Source organism: Saccopteryx leptura, chromosome 4 (genome assembly GCF_036850995.1).
Source record: "Saccopteryx leptura isolate mSacLep1 chromosome 4, mSacLep1_pri_phased_curated, whole genome shotgun sequence".
Taxonomy (NCBI): domain Eukaryota; kingdom Metazoa; phylum Chordata; class Mammalia; order Chiroptera; family Emballonuridae; genus Saccopteryx; species Saccopteryx leptura.
The window spans coordinates 71,924,478-71,942,281 of NC_089506.1; the positions used below are offsets into that span (position 1 = coordinate 71,924,478).

Consider the following 17,804-nt stretch of genomic DNA (forward strand, 5'->3'; position numbering starts at 1 on the left):
ATTCTTCACCAAGCTCAAGGCCATGTTGCTTTTCTTCTATAGTTCTACATTATACATTTAAATCTACAATTTTTTTTTTTAGTTAACTTTTGCAAAAGATGGACATAAATTCTGCGTCTAGGTTCTTATTATTTTTTTTAATTTTTATTTTTTGCATATGGGTGTTGTAAAGCCAGTAGCCACGGCCACCATCAGAGCCACCTGGCACATGCAGGTTCGCATTTAATTCAAACAGATGGTAATGAAACAACAGAGTCAAGAACTGGAGGGCCATTACCTTTAATCCTAGCTCTCACCTGCAAGCAAGTAAACACATACAGTGGGAAAACACTTCACTTTCCATTCAGGGCTACCAAAGCCATTAACTCATCTGAGTTTTCCTAGAATCAAAGGACTCACCAGCCTTATTCACCTCTGTTCCCCATCTCCTTCTTTTTGCACAAACTCTACACAAACTGGCTTCTCCTTCAGCACTCTGCCACCTTGGATGCTTCTCCTCTGCAATGCTGATGGCAGGAATCTAACGAGATAGCCCCCTGGTCTGCTTTATTTTATGGTGGAGAAAATTAAAGCCTTTAAGCCAATATACAAATAAGGAAGTCTCTGATATAAAGCCACTTATCTGAGGCATAAAAGGGATTCCTCATAAGAGTGCACCACCCTCCATCATGCAACAGTCAAGGGTGTGGGGAAAAGCTTAGTTTTGAGAAGATCTTAGTAGTAGAAGGATGTTGAAAAGATCTTAGTATTAAAAGGGTGGGAAAGGCTTAGTCTTAAAACTAAGCCTTAGGCTATAAGGACTTTGCCAGCTTACAGCCTGTCTCCCACACCCCATGCAAACTATAAGCAAGCAAATATATACATCATATTACAAACTTATTTGACTAACAGGTGTCAAATTGTCCTAGCGCCATTTGTTACACCTGTTAAAAAAGAGTGAATTGCCTTTGTGTTTTTGTCAAAAATCAGTCCACTATATTTGTTTCAGTAGAATGTAAACCTACTCATGAAAATAATAATATTCAGTATTTTAATGACACAAATATAAAAGGTATAAATACATTCTACTAGATGTCAATGTTCATTTGATAATGTAAAGTATTAGTGATCCATTACGAAACTACTGTGACCTGTCTCGTGCCTGCTTCTTTTACCTCATCTCCTTTCACCACCCCCAACCCCTGGCAATCTTTCTATTCCTAAACCACACCAAAGCTGCATTTACCTTAGGCCCTAAACACTTTCTAATGGGAGACTTTCAATTCAATCTGCCTTTATAGGCCTGAAGGAATTTGGAAGCTCATAATCTTTCCTTTTGACTTGGGAAAGAATGTAAAATTAACAAATTGTGACTGTTAAGGAAGTTATACCAAGACCTGAATGTTCCTTTCCACCAGATACATTATTCATATTGCAACAATAGAACGTGTAATGTTTATAAAATCCCTGTGAAAAAGTTTCTCTTAGATCTCAAATGATGCTGCCTAATCTTCTAATGTTTCTATTTGAGAAGCAGATAGGGACTTAACTTTTAGTGCTTTAAATGAGGTGAGGAAACCAAACCCGGCCCACTGATTCCACTCCAGGTTGGGCTGGTTCAGACCCAGATCCACCTCTGACACCATCACCAGAGCTCGCCTGGAGGCTCCTTTTTCCAAGTGGGTGACATTAGTCTGAGGTCCAAGAGGAAGCAGCCACTTAGTGTAAATCACCCCATGACAGAGAATTGAAAGCTATCTAAGTACTATCTTAATATTTCTTGCATGAAGAATAAAGAAAGCTTAAAAATTCTTTGACTGGCCCTGGCTGGTTGGCTCAGTGGTAGAGCGTCGGCCTGGCGTGCAGAAGTCCCGGGTTCGATTCCTGGCCAGGGCACACAGGAGAAGCACCCATCTGCTTCTCCACCCCTCCCCCTCTCCTTCCTCTCTGTCTCTCTCTTCCCCTCCCGCAGCCGAGGCTCCATTGGAGCAAAGATGGCCCGGGCGCTGGGGATGGCTCCTTGGCCTCTGCCCCAGGCGCTAGAGTGGCTCTGGTCGCGACAGAGCGACACCCCGGAGGGGCAGAGCGTCACCCCCTGGTGGGCGTGCCTGGTGGATCCCGGTCGGGTGCATGCGGGAGTCTGTCTGACTGTCTCTCCCCGTTTCTAGCTTCAGAAAAATACAAAAAAAATAAAAATTCTTTGACTGGTCTCTATCTCTTGCAATCTTTAAACTTCCATGCTATTTTGTTCAAAAGAAACAAGGTCAAGTTTAGCCTAGAAAACAATCTGATTTTCACCAGTAAGTTAACATCTGCTCCTGGGGTTCTTTCCCACAGGCTGATTCCTTCTCATCATTCTGATCTTATTTCAAATATCAGTCAATGACATTATTTTTAACTCTCCCCCTTCACCTAATCACTGTATTTTATTTTCTTCATGGGTCTTCTTTCATAAAGTGTTGTGTTTCTTTTCAATGGATGAATGGGAAGAATGTATCAAAGAAAATACAGAGGCAAGGCAGTAAAAGAACCTTCCCAGATAGCAGTTATAAAGCAATGATGATGTTCAGCTTTGTCTCTTATAGTGAAAAAACTGAAACTATTACCTAATTCATGCATTTGAACATTTCAGTAATATCTCTCAAAAATCATACTTCTCAAATGGCTGGACAAAGATCCAGTAAATAAGATTCAGAATGGTGCCCACCTTTGTGCTGTGATAAAGTCAACATGCAATTCTCAATTACATACAAAACACTGGACAGTTTTAAGTCACCTAACAAAAGAGACCATCAAAGAATGGGGTAATCAGCAGGAAGAGATTCAGGCAATGTATGAGCTGCTGGGTAATTAGAAAGCCAATAATCTAAACCTCACATTTTAAATAGCAGGGAATAGGCCTGTGAGAGAAATGTCTTGCCCAAGTTAATGCAGATATTTATGGGTGCCCCTGGGAACTGTTGGGTAAGATGGAATAGGTAAAACTCTAAAAGCTATTTATTTACATTGTGCCAAAATAAGCAGTAAATTCAGTAGTACTACTCCTTTCCCCAAAATGTCATTGTCAGTTTGCCAAGTAGGAGACCAGTCACTTTTTTTGGTAGAGCTCTGAGTCAGGCTGAGAAGGAAAATGTTTCAAACACTAATGATTTTCTATTGAAATAAACAAATCTGTGAGTAAACCATAGTGAGAGCTTGACCATTTCCTCACTCAGATCTGGTTATAAAAGGAATTGCAATCAGTCAATTAAGGATGTACAGATTGTCTTTTGTTTTTGTGCGTGTGTGTGTGTGTGTGTGTGTGTGTGTGGTGTGTGTGTGTGTGTTTTGGGAGGACAGAGACAGAGAGAGGGACAGATAAGGACAGACAGACCAGAAGGGAGAGAGATAAGGAGCATCAGTTTTTTGTTGTGGCACCTTAATTGTTCATTGATGGCTTTCTCATACGTGCCTTGACCAGAGGGGAGGGGCTACAGCGGACTGAGTGGGCTACAGCAGACCAAGTAACCCCTTGCTCAAGCCAGTGACCTTGTGCTCAAGCCAGTGACCTTGTGCTCAAGCCAACGACCTTGGGCTCAAGCTGGTGAGCCTTGCTCAAACCAGTGACCTTGAGATTTCAAACCTGGGTCATTGGCATCCCAGTTCAATGCTCTATCCACTGCACCACCACCTGGTCAGGCCAGATTACTTCTTGAATAAATTTTTATTTGGGGGCCTTTTGAAAAGAAAGAATACCATTTTAACAGTTCTGTTTCTGAAATAAATATATTTCTTCCATCTTTCTGTTTTTAGAAATATATTGTTCTGAAATGATTATATTTCTTCCATTTTTCTGTTTTAGAAATATATTGCCTTGCTGGAGCAATTAATTCTCTTTTAGAGACATCACTTAATTGGCTGCAATATAAGGAGACCTTCCAAATTGTTTTGGGAATCTGTCATTCCTATGGTGCGAATAAACTCCGACACAATGAAGATGACTTGGCGAATCAAAGCCCTTCTCTCTCCACTCTGCATTTATTCCATTTTACAACAGCTTTTGGTTTGATTTAATATATTATTGTAAAAGAAAGGGTCCATAAACAGCTTCAGAAAAGTGAAAAGTATGTTTTTTTTAGTTTTTTAAAATAAAGCATTAGAAAATAGAATACTTTAAAAATGACATTTAAATGACTTTTAATTACTACAAGGCATTGAGATGTTAATAGACATTATCTATCCATCCTTTCATGCCACAATTTCAACTCACAGAAAATTATTTCTTTTGGTCCACTCTGATAGCATGTAATAAAAGAACAATAAAACATATGGCTCAATTACCACTGCTTCTCATCTAGCATGAATTAATGAATATCAAATCATTATTAATTGTTTTTCCTGGCTCCCTGTGGTGGGACCACAATTATAGATTGCTGAATTTTGGTAAGCATTTTGTGTTTAACACTGCAGACTAGTCTTTAAGAAAAACAGATGCTTAAAATCATTATACAGAAGAATAATTCTTTAAATTTATCAAAATTTGGAAAATACACGATTATCTTTATTGATTTCTGATTTATACCTAGTTTTTTTACAACCACCTTAAACTTCCCCCAAATTTCACCCTCTCCTGAATGTTCCATATGCCTTCCTTCAAGAAGCAGTTGCTATGTACATATAAAATAGTTTATAAGTTCAATTTCTCAATCTTAACAATAATACCAGTTCCTCAAAACTGGTTATAGAATTTTCATTTTCTTAAGAAAAGCTCTTTAGCCCTGGCTGGGTAGCTGGGTTGGTTAGACTAGAGCATCATTCCTAAACACAGAGGTTGCTGGTTCAATCCCTGTTCAGGGCACATACAGGAGCAGATAGATGTTCCTGTCTCTCTCTCTCTTTTTTCCTCTCTCACTAAAAATCAATACATAAAATTTTTTTAAATGGATTGCATTTAAAGTAATAAAAAATGAAAATCTCCTTAAGAATAAAAGCTACAGCATGAGCAGTTAGATAATTAAGTTAACCAATGTGGTATAGCATATAATAAATTAAGATCACTGTAATTGACAAAATCAGTGTCAGTGATTGATATTTATAGACACTCCACAAAAGGATTCCACGTCATTGACAGTTCCTTTTATTTTTATAAGCCATATTTAAATATAAAGTGCTCTGTAATATGAATAGATGTAACATGCTAAATAACAGGCCTTCGGAGTCCATAACCATTATTTTCTCACAGATTATTTATATACCCAGATTTTGAAATGCATGCAAAACATTTAACAAATTATAATATGTAAAATACATGTCAGATAATTTTACCCATTCCCCATTCACATATTCAGATATATTTCTAAAGAGCGAACAAAAATTTGCTTTAGAATAATCTGGAGAGCATAAAGAGACTTTAGGTACAATTTTCAATGTCCCTCATCTTACAGATAAAAGCACAGAGACCCAGAAAGTTCAAATGATTTTATGAGTTCCATACAACTTATATATGTTATTATCTTTCTGCCAAACGTTATAAGAAAATTTCTGTCATTTCTTTTGCACACGAAGGACACATATCTTGCTTTCTTGAGTTTGTCAGAATGTCAATAATGTCTGCAAATCCAAATTCTTAAGAAAACAAAGGCGAGAAAATGAAAAACTTGTTTATAGTAGAAATCATGATCTCAGCCTAAAAATGGACCTGTTTAGGGTTGAGAATGCTCACAGCCACCAGGAGCATCATTTCTTTGACATTGGTAACTGAAACCACTTGAATTTTTGATGACTGAATCTAGCCTGATAACAGATGGTTCCTTTATGTACATGACCTTATTGGCAATTAGAGTATTTATGCAATAGCAGAATTGTTAATTGTATACAAAAGTCAATCTTCACTGTAAAAGCTTTTCTAAATTGCATATTCTTGAAATAAAAATTTTAATTCCTTAATGAGTGCTTTCACTTTGATTTCCATGTGCCAGAATTATTGAATCCACTTTGCTGAAAATTTAAAAGAAAATAACAGTTAGATATGCAAATTCAGTACAAAAATAAACCTATAACTAAAAATTTTAAAATAATCACTCATCAAGGGGGGTCATGGTATAGTTAGCATTTTACTTTTTCTTCTACTGCATCCATCACCTTTGGTCATACCATAAATATGAACGATTGATGCCTGGTATTCATATTTATGAAATGCCTGAGAGCTATCTCTTGACAACTTAGATTTACTATAAAAAATGCACACGGGGAGGAAGACACAATGAATTCTGAGTCTTTTGGTGGTCACATCTCCTAAGCCATATCATGGACTTCTGGGAGAATGAAAGTTTTTGAGTCATCACCATATACATCAAGGCTCTTGATATAATACTGGATCATGAAAAGGCTGTGAAATTGGGAGGAAAATGGAACATGGGAACTGGCGGGGGGAAAGCAGAAAATAGAAGCAAAGTAGGAGCATAATTAGGTTTTTTCTTGTAACTGATTCTGCAGCCTGATGGAACGTGGGTTTCTTAATATTTTTTCAGAGCATTTCCCAGATGTAGCCTCCCAGTACCTCATTTATATTACACATTTGTCATTGAATTCCATATTTTGGATCTCATTTAAGAATCACAAATGTTGCTTTTTCATTCATCACTCCAAGACATCAGAAACTTGCCAGTCATGCAGTGCTGCTGACCAGCTCCCCAATATCATCTCGGTTATTCTATTTACTATGAATTAAAAATAAAATGTTGATACTGCCTTTTAAAAACTAATCAAGTTTTATGCGATTTTATTTTTACTAATTTATTAGGCACCGTGCATATCTCTTAAATCAACTTTTAAAGCTTTCAAGCTAAGTTTATAGAAAGTGTGAGTTAGAAATGCATATCCTCGATGTTTGCTTCTCATGTTGTTTATGCTAATGAAGAGCCCAAATTATAGCAATCTTAATCTTAAACTGATAAAAATACTTAGATGCTATATTTAATATAGAATTATACATAATTAACTTTTAATTTTCCATTTAAAAAAATTTTAAAGGCATTTGGCATAATAATCAAATTAGGTTAAAACGTATATTTCAGTGCAAATGTAAAAGGTCGTTCACCGATATGGACTTCAATTCCAACAATTTGAGCAGGGAAGATTGATTTTTGTTAAGAAAAAATGGAAAATTTTCTGAAATAAATAACCTCTTTACTTAGTTGTGTCTGGGTCAGGTCTGATATCAGAAGACAATAAAAATGTTGATTTTTTTTTTTTTTTTACCAAAAACAAAATACTATTGTATCCTCTGCAGCTGAATTCTTAACTAAATATAAAATATTTTTGCTTTATTAAAATCCTTCATTTTCAACAATATTAAATGTTCATTGATATTAGCAAAAGTGATAGTATCTTACAGAGCTTAACACTTACCCACAACTTTAGAGTAGCAAGGTTCACAGTGTATCGTCTTTCTATAAATCCAAATACTGTCTCCTGCTTGCAGGTTTTCCAAAGACCGTTTGCATATTTCACACTAAAGGAAAAAATACATTTAAGTTTACATTACAAGTAAAGTCTAGATTCTTAGAGTAACATGATAGAAAGCCCTTGTAATTTGTTCAGTACTATTCTCCACATTAACACTCAGATGAGGCCTCATGAGAACCCTCAGAGAAAGTGAGAGTGTACTGGTCTAGGATCCACATGCAGAACTTTTTGAATACATTCTCACAGCTTCTCTCTGCTATGTTGGTGTATATTTCAGGGCATATCTACCACTGAAGTCTCTACTTAACTTACTATAAAGTAGATATAAATGTTCAAAAATTGGTTGTGACAGGGACAAGATCACCACTTGATATCTCAAACAGAAACACATAGTGTATTTATCACTTGTTTGCTTAAGGTATACAGTCACTGGACATTAAGCCAGACAAATTTCTGACCTTACATAGGGTTATAGGGGAAAACTCGCTTTGAGTTGTGTTGGTAGGAAAGTGTTGACATTTGCTTTAGACCTTTGTTCACTGGAGCAAATTCACTGTTGATTGGCTGACTTGCAAGCATGAGGCTGTCACTGATTGGTTGGCTTTCAGAGGCAAGTTCATTGAAGCAAATTATCATTGATCAATTCAACATGTTAAAGCAGTCCACATGATTCTTTATTCTCATGGCTACAGAATAATTCATCTTTTTCTATTAGTATGGGGGACATTTTTATTCTTAGTAACATTTTATAATTAAATTAACAATGAAAATAAATTATCCAAAATATAATAAATGGAAATTATTCAAATTTTTCAAAAGCAATAACCAGGAGAATTTTCTTCGCTTAAAAAAAGTTCCCTGCATACTAATTTTAAACAAAGAACTATAATCTTTTTTTATTGAGTAAATTGAAATAACTAAAAAAATTTTTATTTTTTCATAATTAAACAATTATAACATTTTCAGAATAGATTTTATATAGTATCCTATTTACTATGGTGTAAAATCAGATTTTATTTTTTGCTCAAAATGAGGCATCATATTTCTGATTGCTATGTATCACTGAAGCTAATTGGAGGAGATGCAATCAGTTGTCAAAGTATTACAGCTACTTAACTGAATTAGGTAACTTCCATCAATTATAGAATGTCAGCACAGAAAGAACCATAGATTTAGGTAAATCATTCTCAAACTGGCTGCCCATTAGACCTATCTAAGGATAGCTTTAAAATACCTATGCCCAGAAATCATCTCTGAGATTTCTGACTTAATTAGTGCTGGTCCCAAGCATTCTCTTTTTCTCCTAACCTGCACAGATTATTATAATGACAAGCTACAGTCAAGAACAAGTCTAGTCAGTTTCCTCATTTACAGGTGAGAAAGCTGAAGCCAAGGTAACTAGGTGACTGTCCGAAAGTCACACAGCCACAGTTAGTGACAGAGTTAGAACCTGAACTCAGATCTTTAGACTCCCAGTTCAGTGCTCAACCAGTTACACCAAAAACTGTAATGTTAATCTACCCAATGTGAGAAGTTAAAGCAATGAAATATAAAAACACAAACTTTCAAGCATTCTACTATGTGAGCCTTATTGTTATTATACTAAGCCACAATGAACTATCATCAAACATGCTCTCAAAAGCAGACTGAGTGTCTACAACTGTTAAGCCTATCAGTCCTACCTTCACGATATAAGGAGCTTCTAGCTTTTTTTTCTCAACAATTTCTTTTCCTTTTTGGACTTCATTATATATTTTATATAATGCATGATTTATTAAAATGTTGCAAAAACTTTTATAAAGAAAAGAAGTGTTTATCTTTTCTAGGTTTAAATCTCCAGGGTAATAGGAATGAATGTGTCAGTAATCAACTCTAAGCCTAAAGCCAAGATAGTAATTATAAACCTCTGAGGTTAGGCTGCAGAACTCTGAGAAATATCTAAGTAATGAATTATTAATGTGAATGAGAGTTTTTCTGAAAGCTTTAACTTCGTCTCATGTATTTCATTAAATAATTATATTCCAGGCATTATGCAATTTTATACTTAGTTAAATAAAATAAACATATCCTTACCTTGAAGCAAGTGGAGTGGCAGCAAATTTGTAATTCGTCTAAAATCATTTTAGTGTTTGTGCCCAAGGGTTTTCTGCAGTAAGTGCACATATCTCTTTCAATGACAGACCTATAGAGATGTAAGCAATTAAAAATAACTTTGTCATCATACAAAAGACAGATGTATTCCCCATAAAATCATGTGGAAATGATATGTTAATTTTGTTGATACTTTAGGAAACTGTAAAAATCAAGAAAAAAATTTACTTATTCTAGTGAGAGAATTGATTCATCTGGTTACCTCAAAATAATATCAAAGCATTAACACAAAGGAAAATCTCAATTATTAATTCATTAGCAATCAAAAGTACATCTGATCAGGGCAAAGAGAATTACAGTTTCCTAATTAAACTAATTCATAAGTACCCCTTGAAGCTCAAAGAGAGTTTTCAATTATTAATTTACATATATCATAGAAAAATTATACTGTAGATTAATATAAAATTTAACTTTCAAAACATTCAATAGGACAAAAATAGAAATCCACTCAGCAGTATGCTAATAAATTTATAAATGATGGGTCTGTGGTGCTCCAGATTCTAGGGTCTAGCAACATTCTCTCCTATGACACTCTCTTGGTGTCATTCATTATAAGACTCAGAATACTGAGCTACCTTTTATGACACAATTGATATTCTCCACCATGATATAACACCCCTCCCAAATTTGATGAAGAAAGAAGAGTTTTATTATTTACTTTGGAAAAATAATGTTCAACATTTCCAAAAGACCTTGGGTCACACCAGAGCTTTAAGAAAAGCCAATAACTGTGTGATTCTTTTCCTTTAGGAAGATCTTAGGAGTGTTTTAAATAGAACCTTGAGGACTTTACTAGTTTCAGGGTGTTGGCATGCAGCCTGAAATTTCCAGAATTGGTATATAATGGGGTGGTGACATTTAAAAAAAACCATACTTCTATAGTGCTACTATGCTTAATATGCACAGTATATTTTCCAAACACTTTGTGTATATAAACTCACTCATTCTCCATAACATCTCTGAGAAGCAGAAACTATTGTTTTTATCATCACTTCACAGAAGAGGAAACTAAGGCATGGAAGGTGCCTATCCTGCCATGAGCTAGTGGCAGAGTGTGAATAAAGGCAGCATGGCCCAGAGTCACTGTGCCACCTGTGGGCTTGCCCATGAGGACGGCTGCGCTCACTTTGTTAAAATGAACTAATCATACCCAGGAGCCACAATCCTATCATTCAGCCCAGGACAAGAAGCAGAGAAGATGGAAAGTGGAAGGGAGGAGGGGTGGGAAAGGAAAGGGATTGGAATAGATAATCTTGTCTTATTTTACATGCTCAGTAAATTCTAGTAACTTCTTCCTAACCCTTATGAATATAAAACAATTTTTTCCTCTTATATATGGTTTATATATATATACACACATACATACATACATACATACATATGTACAGATACACTTAAATGTCCCATGCAAGCACTACAAGAGTAGACAACAGGCACTCTCTATCATCTTTGCATTCCTGAGGCACTAAGCTAGGAGCTAGAAATATAAAGAAGAGACAATCTCTTCCAATGAGAAGCTTTCTGTCCACTAGGGTAGCCAGGTGTGTGATTTGGTGATCATGGCATCTTATAGACACGTAAACAGAGTTAGGAGAGCACAGCCAAGGGAGCAACTAATCCCTGTGGTGAAGGCAAGAAAGGCTGGTTGAAAAAGTGTCAGGTGAGTTACAGTTGAAAATCAAGGAGCTCTCAAGGTGAGCTCAGTGAGGTGGGGAGAGGCATGAAGGGGGCTCCAAGCACAGTGAACAGGCTGTTCCAAAGTGCTACACAGTAAAGGTGTCTGGAGTGACTGAACAGGAGTCAGTACGCAAGAGCAGGTTCTGAAAGCCCATAAACAATGTGCAGAGGAGTTAGTCTTTATCCTGTAAAGTGGGAAGCCACCGTAAATGGGATTAGTGTGCGTAGGGAAGAACTCTAGGGTCATGGCTCATTTTAAAGAATAATCAACAGGGAAAGATGTTTGACTGGCTGGTCTTAACAGAAAATTGACTTTTGCTCTGATGACTAAGAAACATTTCAAGGACCACTCGAGGAACAGGACTGAAATTCTTCATATTAAGAGCAATACTTTTGTGAAGTATGTTTTCCTTCCTTAAGTTAACAGTAAATATATGAACCCAGGGAAAGCTCTGATGTTGGTGTCCTTATTAAAGTCATACTGTTAGTCAAAGACCTTTTCAAAGTATTAGGAAGAAGCTAGCCCCGGTATTTGGCTACCTAGGCACTATTTGTATATAATGTATACATGACTTCACTCTTCAAAGAGCAAAGCCTCAAGATACGCAGGGAGCACTGGTAATGGGCAAGATTTTATAAAAGTGACTGAAAGGGAATGTGATTTTGATGCTTGACGCATCCATGTTTCCTTTAGCAAACAGAACATAGGTTCATTTTTTTTCTGGAAAACATTTATTGAGTGCCATGTACTGCATTAGAAAATTAGATTGTGCGTAAAAATATGTCTTTACCCTCAATGAACCTTATTTTCAGCCCTTTCTGAGAGCAACACCATACGTAGAATATCAGACATTTGTGTTACAGCTGGTTTCCAGTGGTTAGGATAAAATGCTAATGATTTATGTTCATTTCCTCCACTGAAAATATGCTGGCCACGCTCTCGTCACTGTCATCTACGTGTCGCACTGAACATTAAATGGTAAAAGATGATCACCAATAGCAAAAGCCTGGGGTCAGTTTACTAGCACAAAACTGATATTCACTGTAAACCCCTCCTGGGAACTGAGTGTGGACCCAGAGTGGGTCATAGCAGCATATCCACGCAGCTGTTCGTAAGGTGAGACGGCTTTGGAAAACCACAACGAGGGAGGGCTGAGGGCACAGTCTAGGGCTGCAATGAAACTTAGAGTCTAATAATGTGGCAGGACTGGGGACTCCTGGGAGTTGGCAACAGCAGGGGCCTGGCCTGGGAGGCAGCTGTACGGCACTGAAAGCTCTATTGGAATAAAGTGCATTAGCAACAGCCCGAAGCCAAGGAACAAATTCCTGGATGCAGAATTGGTGTACGTCACACACATACAGAGTGGGGCAACAGTAGGATTACAGCTGTTCATGTGGAAAACAATCCAGTAATTAATAAATAATCATACAAGAACAGACTGTGTGCTTCACATACACACAACTGTAAACCTACTTTTACCCCACCCTATATATAATAATCACCATCAGAGCACCATCTCCAAGGACAATAGACAATAAGAGTATACATATAAAATACATACAAGTATGGTATATAGACTTTTATATGTGGGAATATAGACACACTTACCTGTCTGAAGTCGAATAAACAGTTTGTATGTATCTTCGAGAGACATTCTCAGGATAGCTGTCCTTTGGTGATTTACTAGAAACAACACAAATGGACATGTGAGAACTGGGCTACTGCCCTAGTATTAATGTATATACCCGTATGCAGGTGAGAAAGCACACACACCCTCTCATGCAGCCTTTTTATTCTATTCTTTGTGATGTTACAAGCAAGGACAATATATAAACTAATACCTTTTTTTAATCTGAAGAAATACTGATATATAAGCCACCCCCAAGTTGATATAAGCTGACATTGATATAAGTTGTCATTAGTCCAGTGGTTAGGATAAAATGCTAATTATTTAAATGATTTCAATTAATTAAATGATTTAAATCTAAAGTTGAAATTTACACTGGCACCTCGCTCATTGATTGACCAGATGACAGCTGGGGGTGTCCGACATAAAGGCAATGCATGCAGTGAGAGCGAGAGTGAGCACATTCACACACACACCAGTAAGAAGACTCTTGAACTTTTACACGAAGCTATAGAAATTTTCATTGAAAACATCCAAAAAAGAGTAGTTTAGCATAGAAGCAAGAAAAAAAAAGTGTAATTTAAAAAAGTCCTTTTTGTCCCCTTTCTCAGTTTGCTCCAGTTTGGAAACGTCACTCTCCCCTGGAGACAAATGGAATCTGTCATGTGCGAACCAACTGGCTGCTTGTAATTGCTTCCCAAGTACAGATGCCACCTATGAGTATATTGGGACTGGAAGCAATATGTCCCTATTATTGCACAGTGTGAGGGATAACTCCACGGCCCTAATTTGGGGTTGTTTTTTTTTAAGGAAAAATCTCTTTTCCTCCAACCAAACTGCCCGTTGGCAGACTGCTGTCAGAAATAGCATCCATTTTATGGAACACGTAACCCATGACACTAAATAAGAATTTGCACATATTTATGCATCACATGTATATCATTACTGCCACTTTATTGATGAGGAAACTGAGACAAAGACGTCAAATAGCTTTGCCAAGGCCACATGTTCAGTAAATGACAAAGATTCAATCCTGAGTCTGATTCTAGGGCCTCTGTCTTACACTGCACGGTCACTGTAGATTTTAGGGAGAAATGAATTAATCAGAAAAATCAAAGTTGGGAGTTGCATTTTACAAGATGAATTATATGTAGGGTTGAGAAACCTTTTTCAGGGGGGATGGTTGCTCACTTTCTGACACTGAAACTACTGAGTTCCCTTGAGTCTCCTCCCCCTAGAAGCCCTCCCAGATGCTCTGCTCTTTGGTCTCTTTGAAATGGGCTCTGATTAACAGGTGTCACCTACATCTGGATTTGTATGCCCCACCATTGCAGTACCACACAGTTAGACTCATTCTTGTTCTTATCCCCCTTGGAAAGGAAATAGATTGTGCATCTTTGACCTTGGTTGACATATTTCTCAACATCCATCACACAACCAGCAGACTTTATGAGATAATAATTCCCTGTAATTTGGGCCAGACTATAGCTATGAAAAATTACACTCCTTATTTCAGATAAGAGGTAAACAATAGCAGATGGAACAAACCACTTAATTAAAGGGCAACTCCAAATTAGCACCAAAATTTTTGTGTGTTTTATAAAACTAACTGTAAACATATAGTCACATTCTCCCATAAACATATACAAAAACTTACAAATGGCTATCCTGTTATGTGCTATGTTAAATATTATTTGGTCCACTAAATGACATTTTATGATTATTTGGCAACTACTTAATATTGGAAACATTATAAATAATTACATACCTAGAATCCAACGTACTCTTAAATGGTCTTCTATTTGAAAAAAAGCAAGCATAGCTAAAATAATGCCATTTCTTCTTACACATTGACACAATCATTTCAAAATTATAAATGTAGCAAAATATTTTAAATAAATTTCCAGTACCTATTTTCCACATATGTTCTCGTGTACACAACGGTATCCTTTGGTCCTGTGGGGCTGGTGTCAGCATTGGAGCTAAGGAAAGAAAAACTATTTTACTTTATGTTTAAAGTTTATATACAAAAATAATTAAAATAGCAAGGTTATTACTCAATCCAATGCAAAAATGCTATGTTACTTTGGAATTATATAATCTTTGACATATTGTTGGTCAAATAAGTTTGTAAATATGATATATATGTTTGCTCGTTTATAGTCTGCACTGGGTGTGGGGGACAGGCTATAAGCAGGCAGGGTCATTATAGCCTAAGGCTTAGTTTTAAAACTAAGCCTTTCCCATCCTAAGTGACTTTGTATCAGAGACTTCCTTGCTTATATATTGGATTAAAGGTTTTGATTTCTACACTATAAAATGGGGCAGAGGAGCCCATGCTGAAGGAGAGCAGAGAAAGGCCACGTGGAGGAAAGGAGAAGCAGCCAAGAGGCAGAGTGCTGAAGGAGAAGCCAGTTTGTGCAGAGTTTGTGCAGAGAGAAGGAGATGGGGAACAGAGGTGAATAAGGCTGGTGAGGTAGAAACATTTGATTCTAGGAAACTCAGATAAGTCAGTGGCTTTGGGAATCCTGAATGGAAAGGGAAGTGTTTTCCCATTGTGTGTATTTCTTGCCCGCTGAGTGCAAGCTAGGATTAAAGCTAATGACCCACCAGTTCTTGGCTCCATTGTTTCATTACTGTCTGTCCAAATCAAATTCAAACCTGTATGGGCCAGGAGGCTGTGATGGTGGCCGTGGCTACTGGCCTTCCTTACACATATAAACATTTAAATGGTATTAATCCATTTCTGTAAAATTTTCTTGTCTCCCATTTGTTCCTCCCTTCCACTGACCTGGCTTACTTCCAGAATAATCATACGAAAATTGGTCACTCACAAAATCTGCTATACAACATGAAGATTATTTTGAAGATTTGTGTAATATGTTTTAGTATTTATTTCCCTAATGTTCCATTCATATTTCTAAATAATACTTGCCGCATAAATCTCAAACAAAAATGGACCTTATCTAAATAAAAATTTTTAAAAAAATGCTTTTTTTTTAAATTGTAGACATTTTAGGGCAAAATTGTATTTTACACTTTTCTCTCTGGATCTCACACCTTACCAATGACCAACGTGTTAACTCAACAGCTTTTTGTAAGCCTGTTTAGCCACTAATAATATTAGAAATTTCTGTATTTCCAAAGAAGGGTCAGGTTGTATATGTGATGTTTATTAAAAAACAGAACAGTTCTATCATTTGTTTTATAATTCACCTAGGTAATACCTGAAATTCTTCCTGCCTTCATAAGACTGGGCAGTGGTTCTGGTGGATAGGCTGTGTAAAGCATCAGTAGATCCACTGACTTGGCCACCTCGCCTGAAAAAAAGAAAACAAGTATTTGGTACTTAAAATCAAAGCCACTTAGAATTTTTACATATTAATATTTTTTATTAAAATTCTGTTCAAGTAACATGAACCTCTTTATGTTTGCCTGGCTTCTGCACAGGTACACAAATAGTGTACATGTTCTTTACTCTCCACAGAGATCACTGTCATACCATTAAGGTCATCTCTATATAAGTAGGTGATACGTTATCTAAAGCTAGGATGGAATACTTTTCATTAGGGCAGGAACCATCTCAAATTAGTCCCACTAACATTTTCACAGCAGCAGTGCCATTTTAGAAAGCTTTTCATGTACCATACATCTAAGAGATTATCAATTTAATGAAAATTATCCAGGGGTTGCTTAGAGAAATTCCAGTTTTCATTTTATTTTTTAATGGAAAGCAATACTTTGAAGATTGCAGAAGAAGTCTGACCTAGATTTCTGCTAATTTTCAAATGTTACTATGCTTTAACAAATTATAAGCATATTTCCTTTTTCCTATGAAACTGAGAAACATTCTAACACAGGAATTACAAGAGCTTTAGCTCCTTTCCCTCCTCCATGTTGGTAAACTCTGAAATAGAAAAGACAGGAAAACCGAAAGGGAAGTTTAGATCTTTATGTGCCTTCTCATTTGCAGATGGACTGCTCCTTTCATTTCCAAAAAGCTCCGAAAGAAGAGGAGAACCTTTGTTCACATACTATCATCTCTGGCCTATGGAAAATCATCTTCTATTTTTAAGACGGATGCTTCACAAAACATACAGCCAAGTTAAAATGATACTGAGTAATGAGAAAGTGGGCTTAATATTATTAAAAAGTTTGCTAAGGTGATTATTAAAATATGTCATTCCAGGAATAATAAACCTAGCTAAGAATTATTTGGAAATATTCAAATTTAAAAATGTATAATATGTAGTGACAGAAAATTAGTTGACTTTGGGTGATGGGCACACAACACAATAAACAGTTCAAAGACCATGGAGATGTTCACCTGAAACCTATGTTCTCTTATTTATCAACGTTACGCCCTGGCCGGTTGGCTCAGTGGTAGAGCGTCGGCCTGGCGTGCAGAAGTCCTGGGTTCGATTCCTGGCCAGGGCACACAGGAGAAGCGCCCATCTGCTTCCCCACCCCTACCCCTCTCCTTCCTCTCTGTCTCTCTCTTCCCCTCCCGCAGCGAGGCTCCATTGGAGCAAAGATGGCCCGGGCGCTGGGGATGGCTCCTTGGCCTCTGCCCCAGGCGCTAGAGTGGCTCTGGTCACAACAGAGCGACGCACCAGAGGGGCAGAGCATCGCCCCCTGGTGGGCAGAGCGTCGTCCCCTGGTGGGCGTGCCGGGTGGATCCCGGTCGGGCGCATGCGGGAATCTGTCTGTCTCTCCCCGTTTCCAGCTTCAGAAAAAAAAAAAAACACCCAAAAATGTTACTCCATTAAACTTAATTTATAAATTCAAAAAAATGTTCAATACAAAACCCAATTTTAACAAATACACAGCTTCAAAGGACAAAGGTTGTTAGTGAGTTTAAAATGTGTTTGCATGGTCTTTAGCAATGTAAAATCAAATATTATGGGTTTATAAAAACTACAA

General features: G+C 36.9%; 1 protein-coding gene across 11 annotated transcripts in view; it reads right to left on the bottom strand.

Moving 5' to 3' along the window:
- Positions 1–5,082: 5,082 nt before the first annotated feature.
- SCEL (sciellin) overlaps positions 5,083–17,804 on the bottom strand; it is a 119,107-nt gene continuing 106,385 nt past the window's right edge. For all 11 annotated transcript variants that reach the window (XM_066380721.1, XM_066380725.1, XM_066380726.1 and 8 more), the window contains 6 exons: positions 16,109–16,201; positions 14,792–14,863; positions 12,863–12,937; positions 9,499–9,607; positions 7,369–7,471; positions 5,083–5,955 (listed from right to left, as the gene is read on the bottom strand). In XM_066380721.1, coding sequence (XP_066236818.1) covers positions 5,939–5,955; positions 7,369–7,471; positions 9,499–9,607; positions 12,863–12,937; positions 14,792–14,863; positions 16,109–16,201 — 469 coding nt within the window. In that variant the 3' untranslated portion in view covers positions 5,083–5,938. The remainder of the gene's footprint in view (positions 5,956–7,368; positions 7,472–9,498; positions 9,608–12,862; positions 12,938–14,791; positions 14,864–16,108; positions 16,202–17,804) is intronic.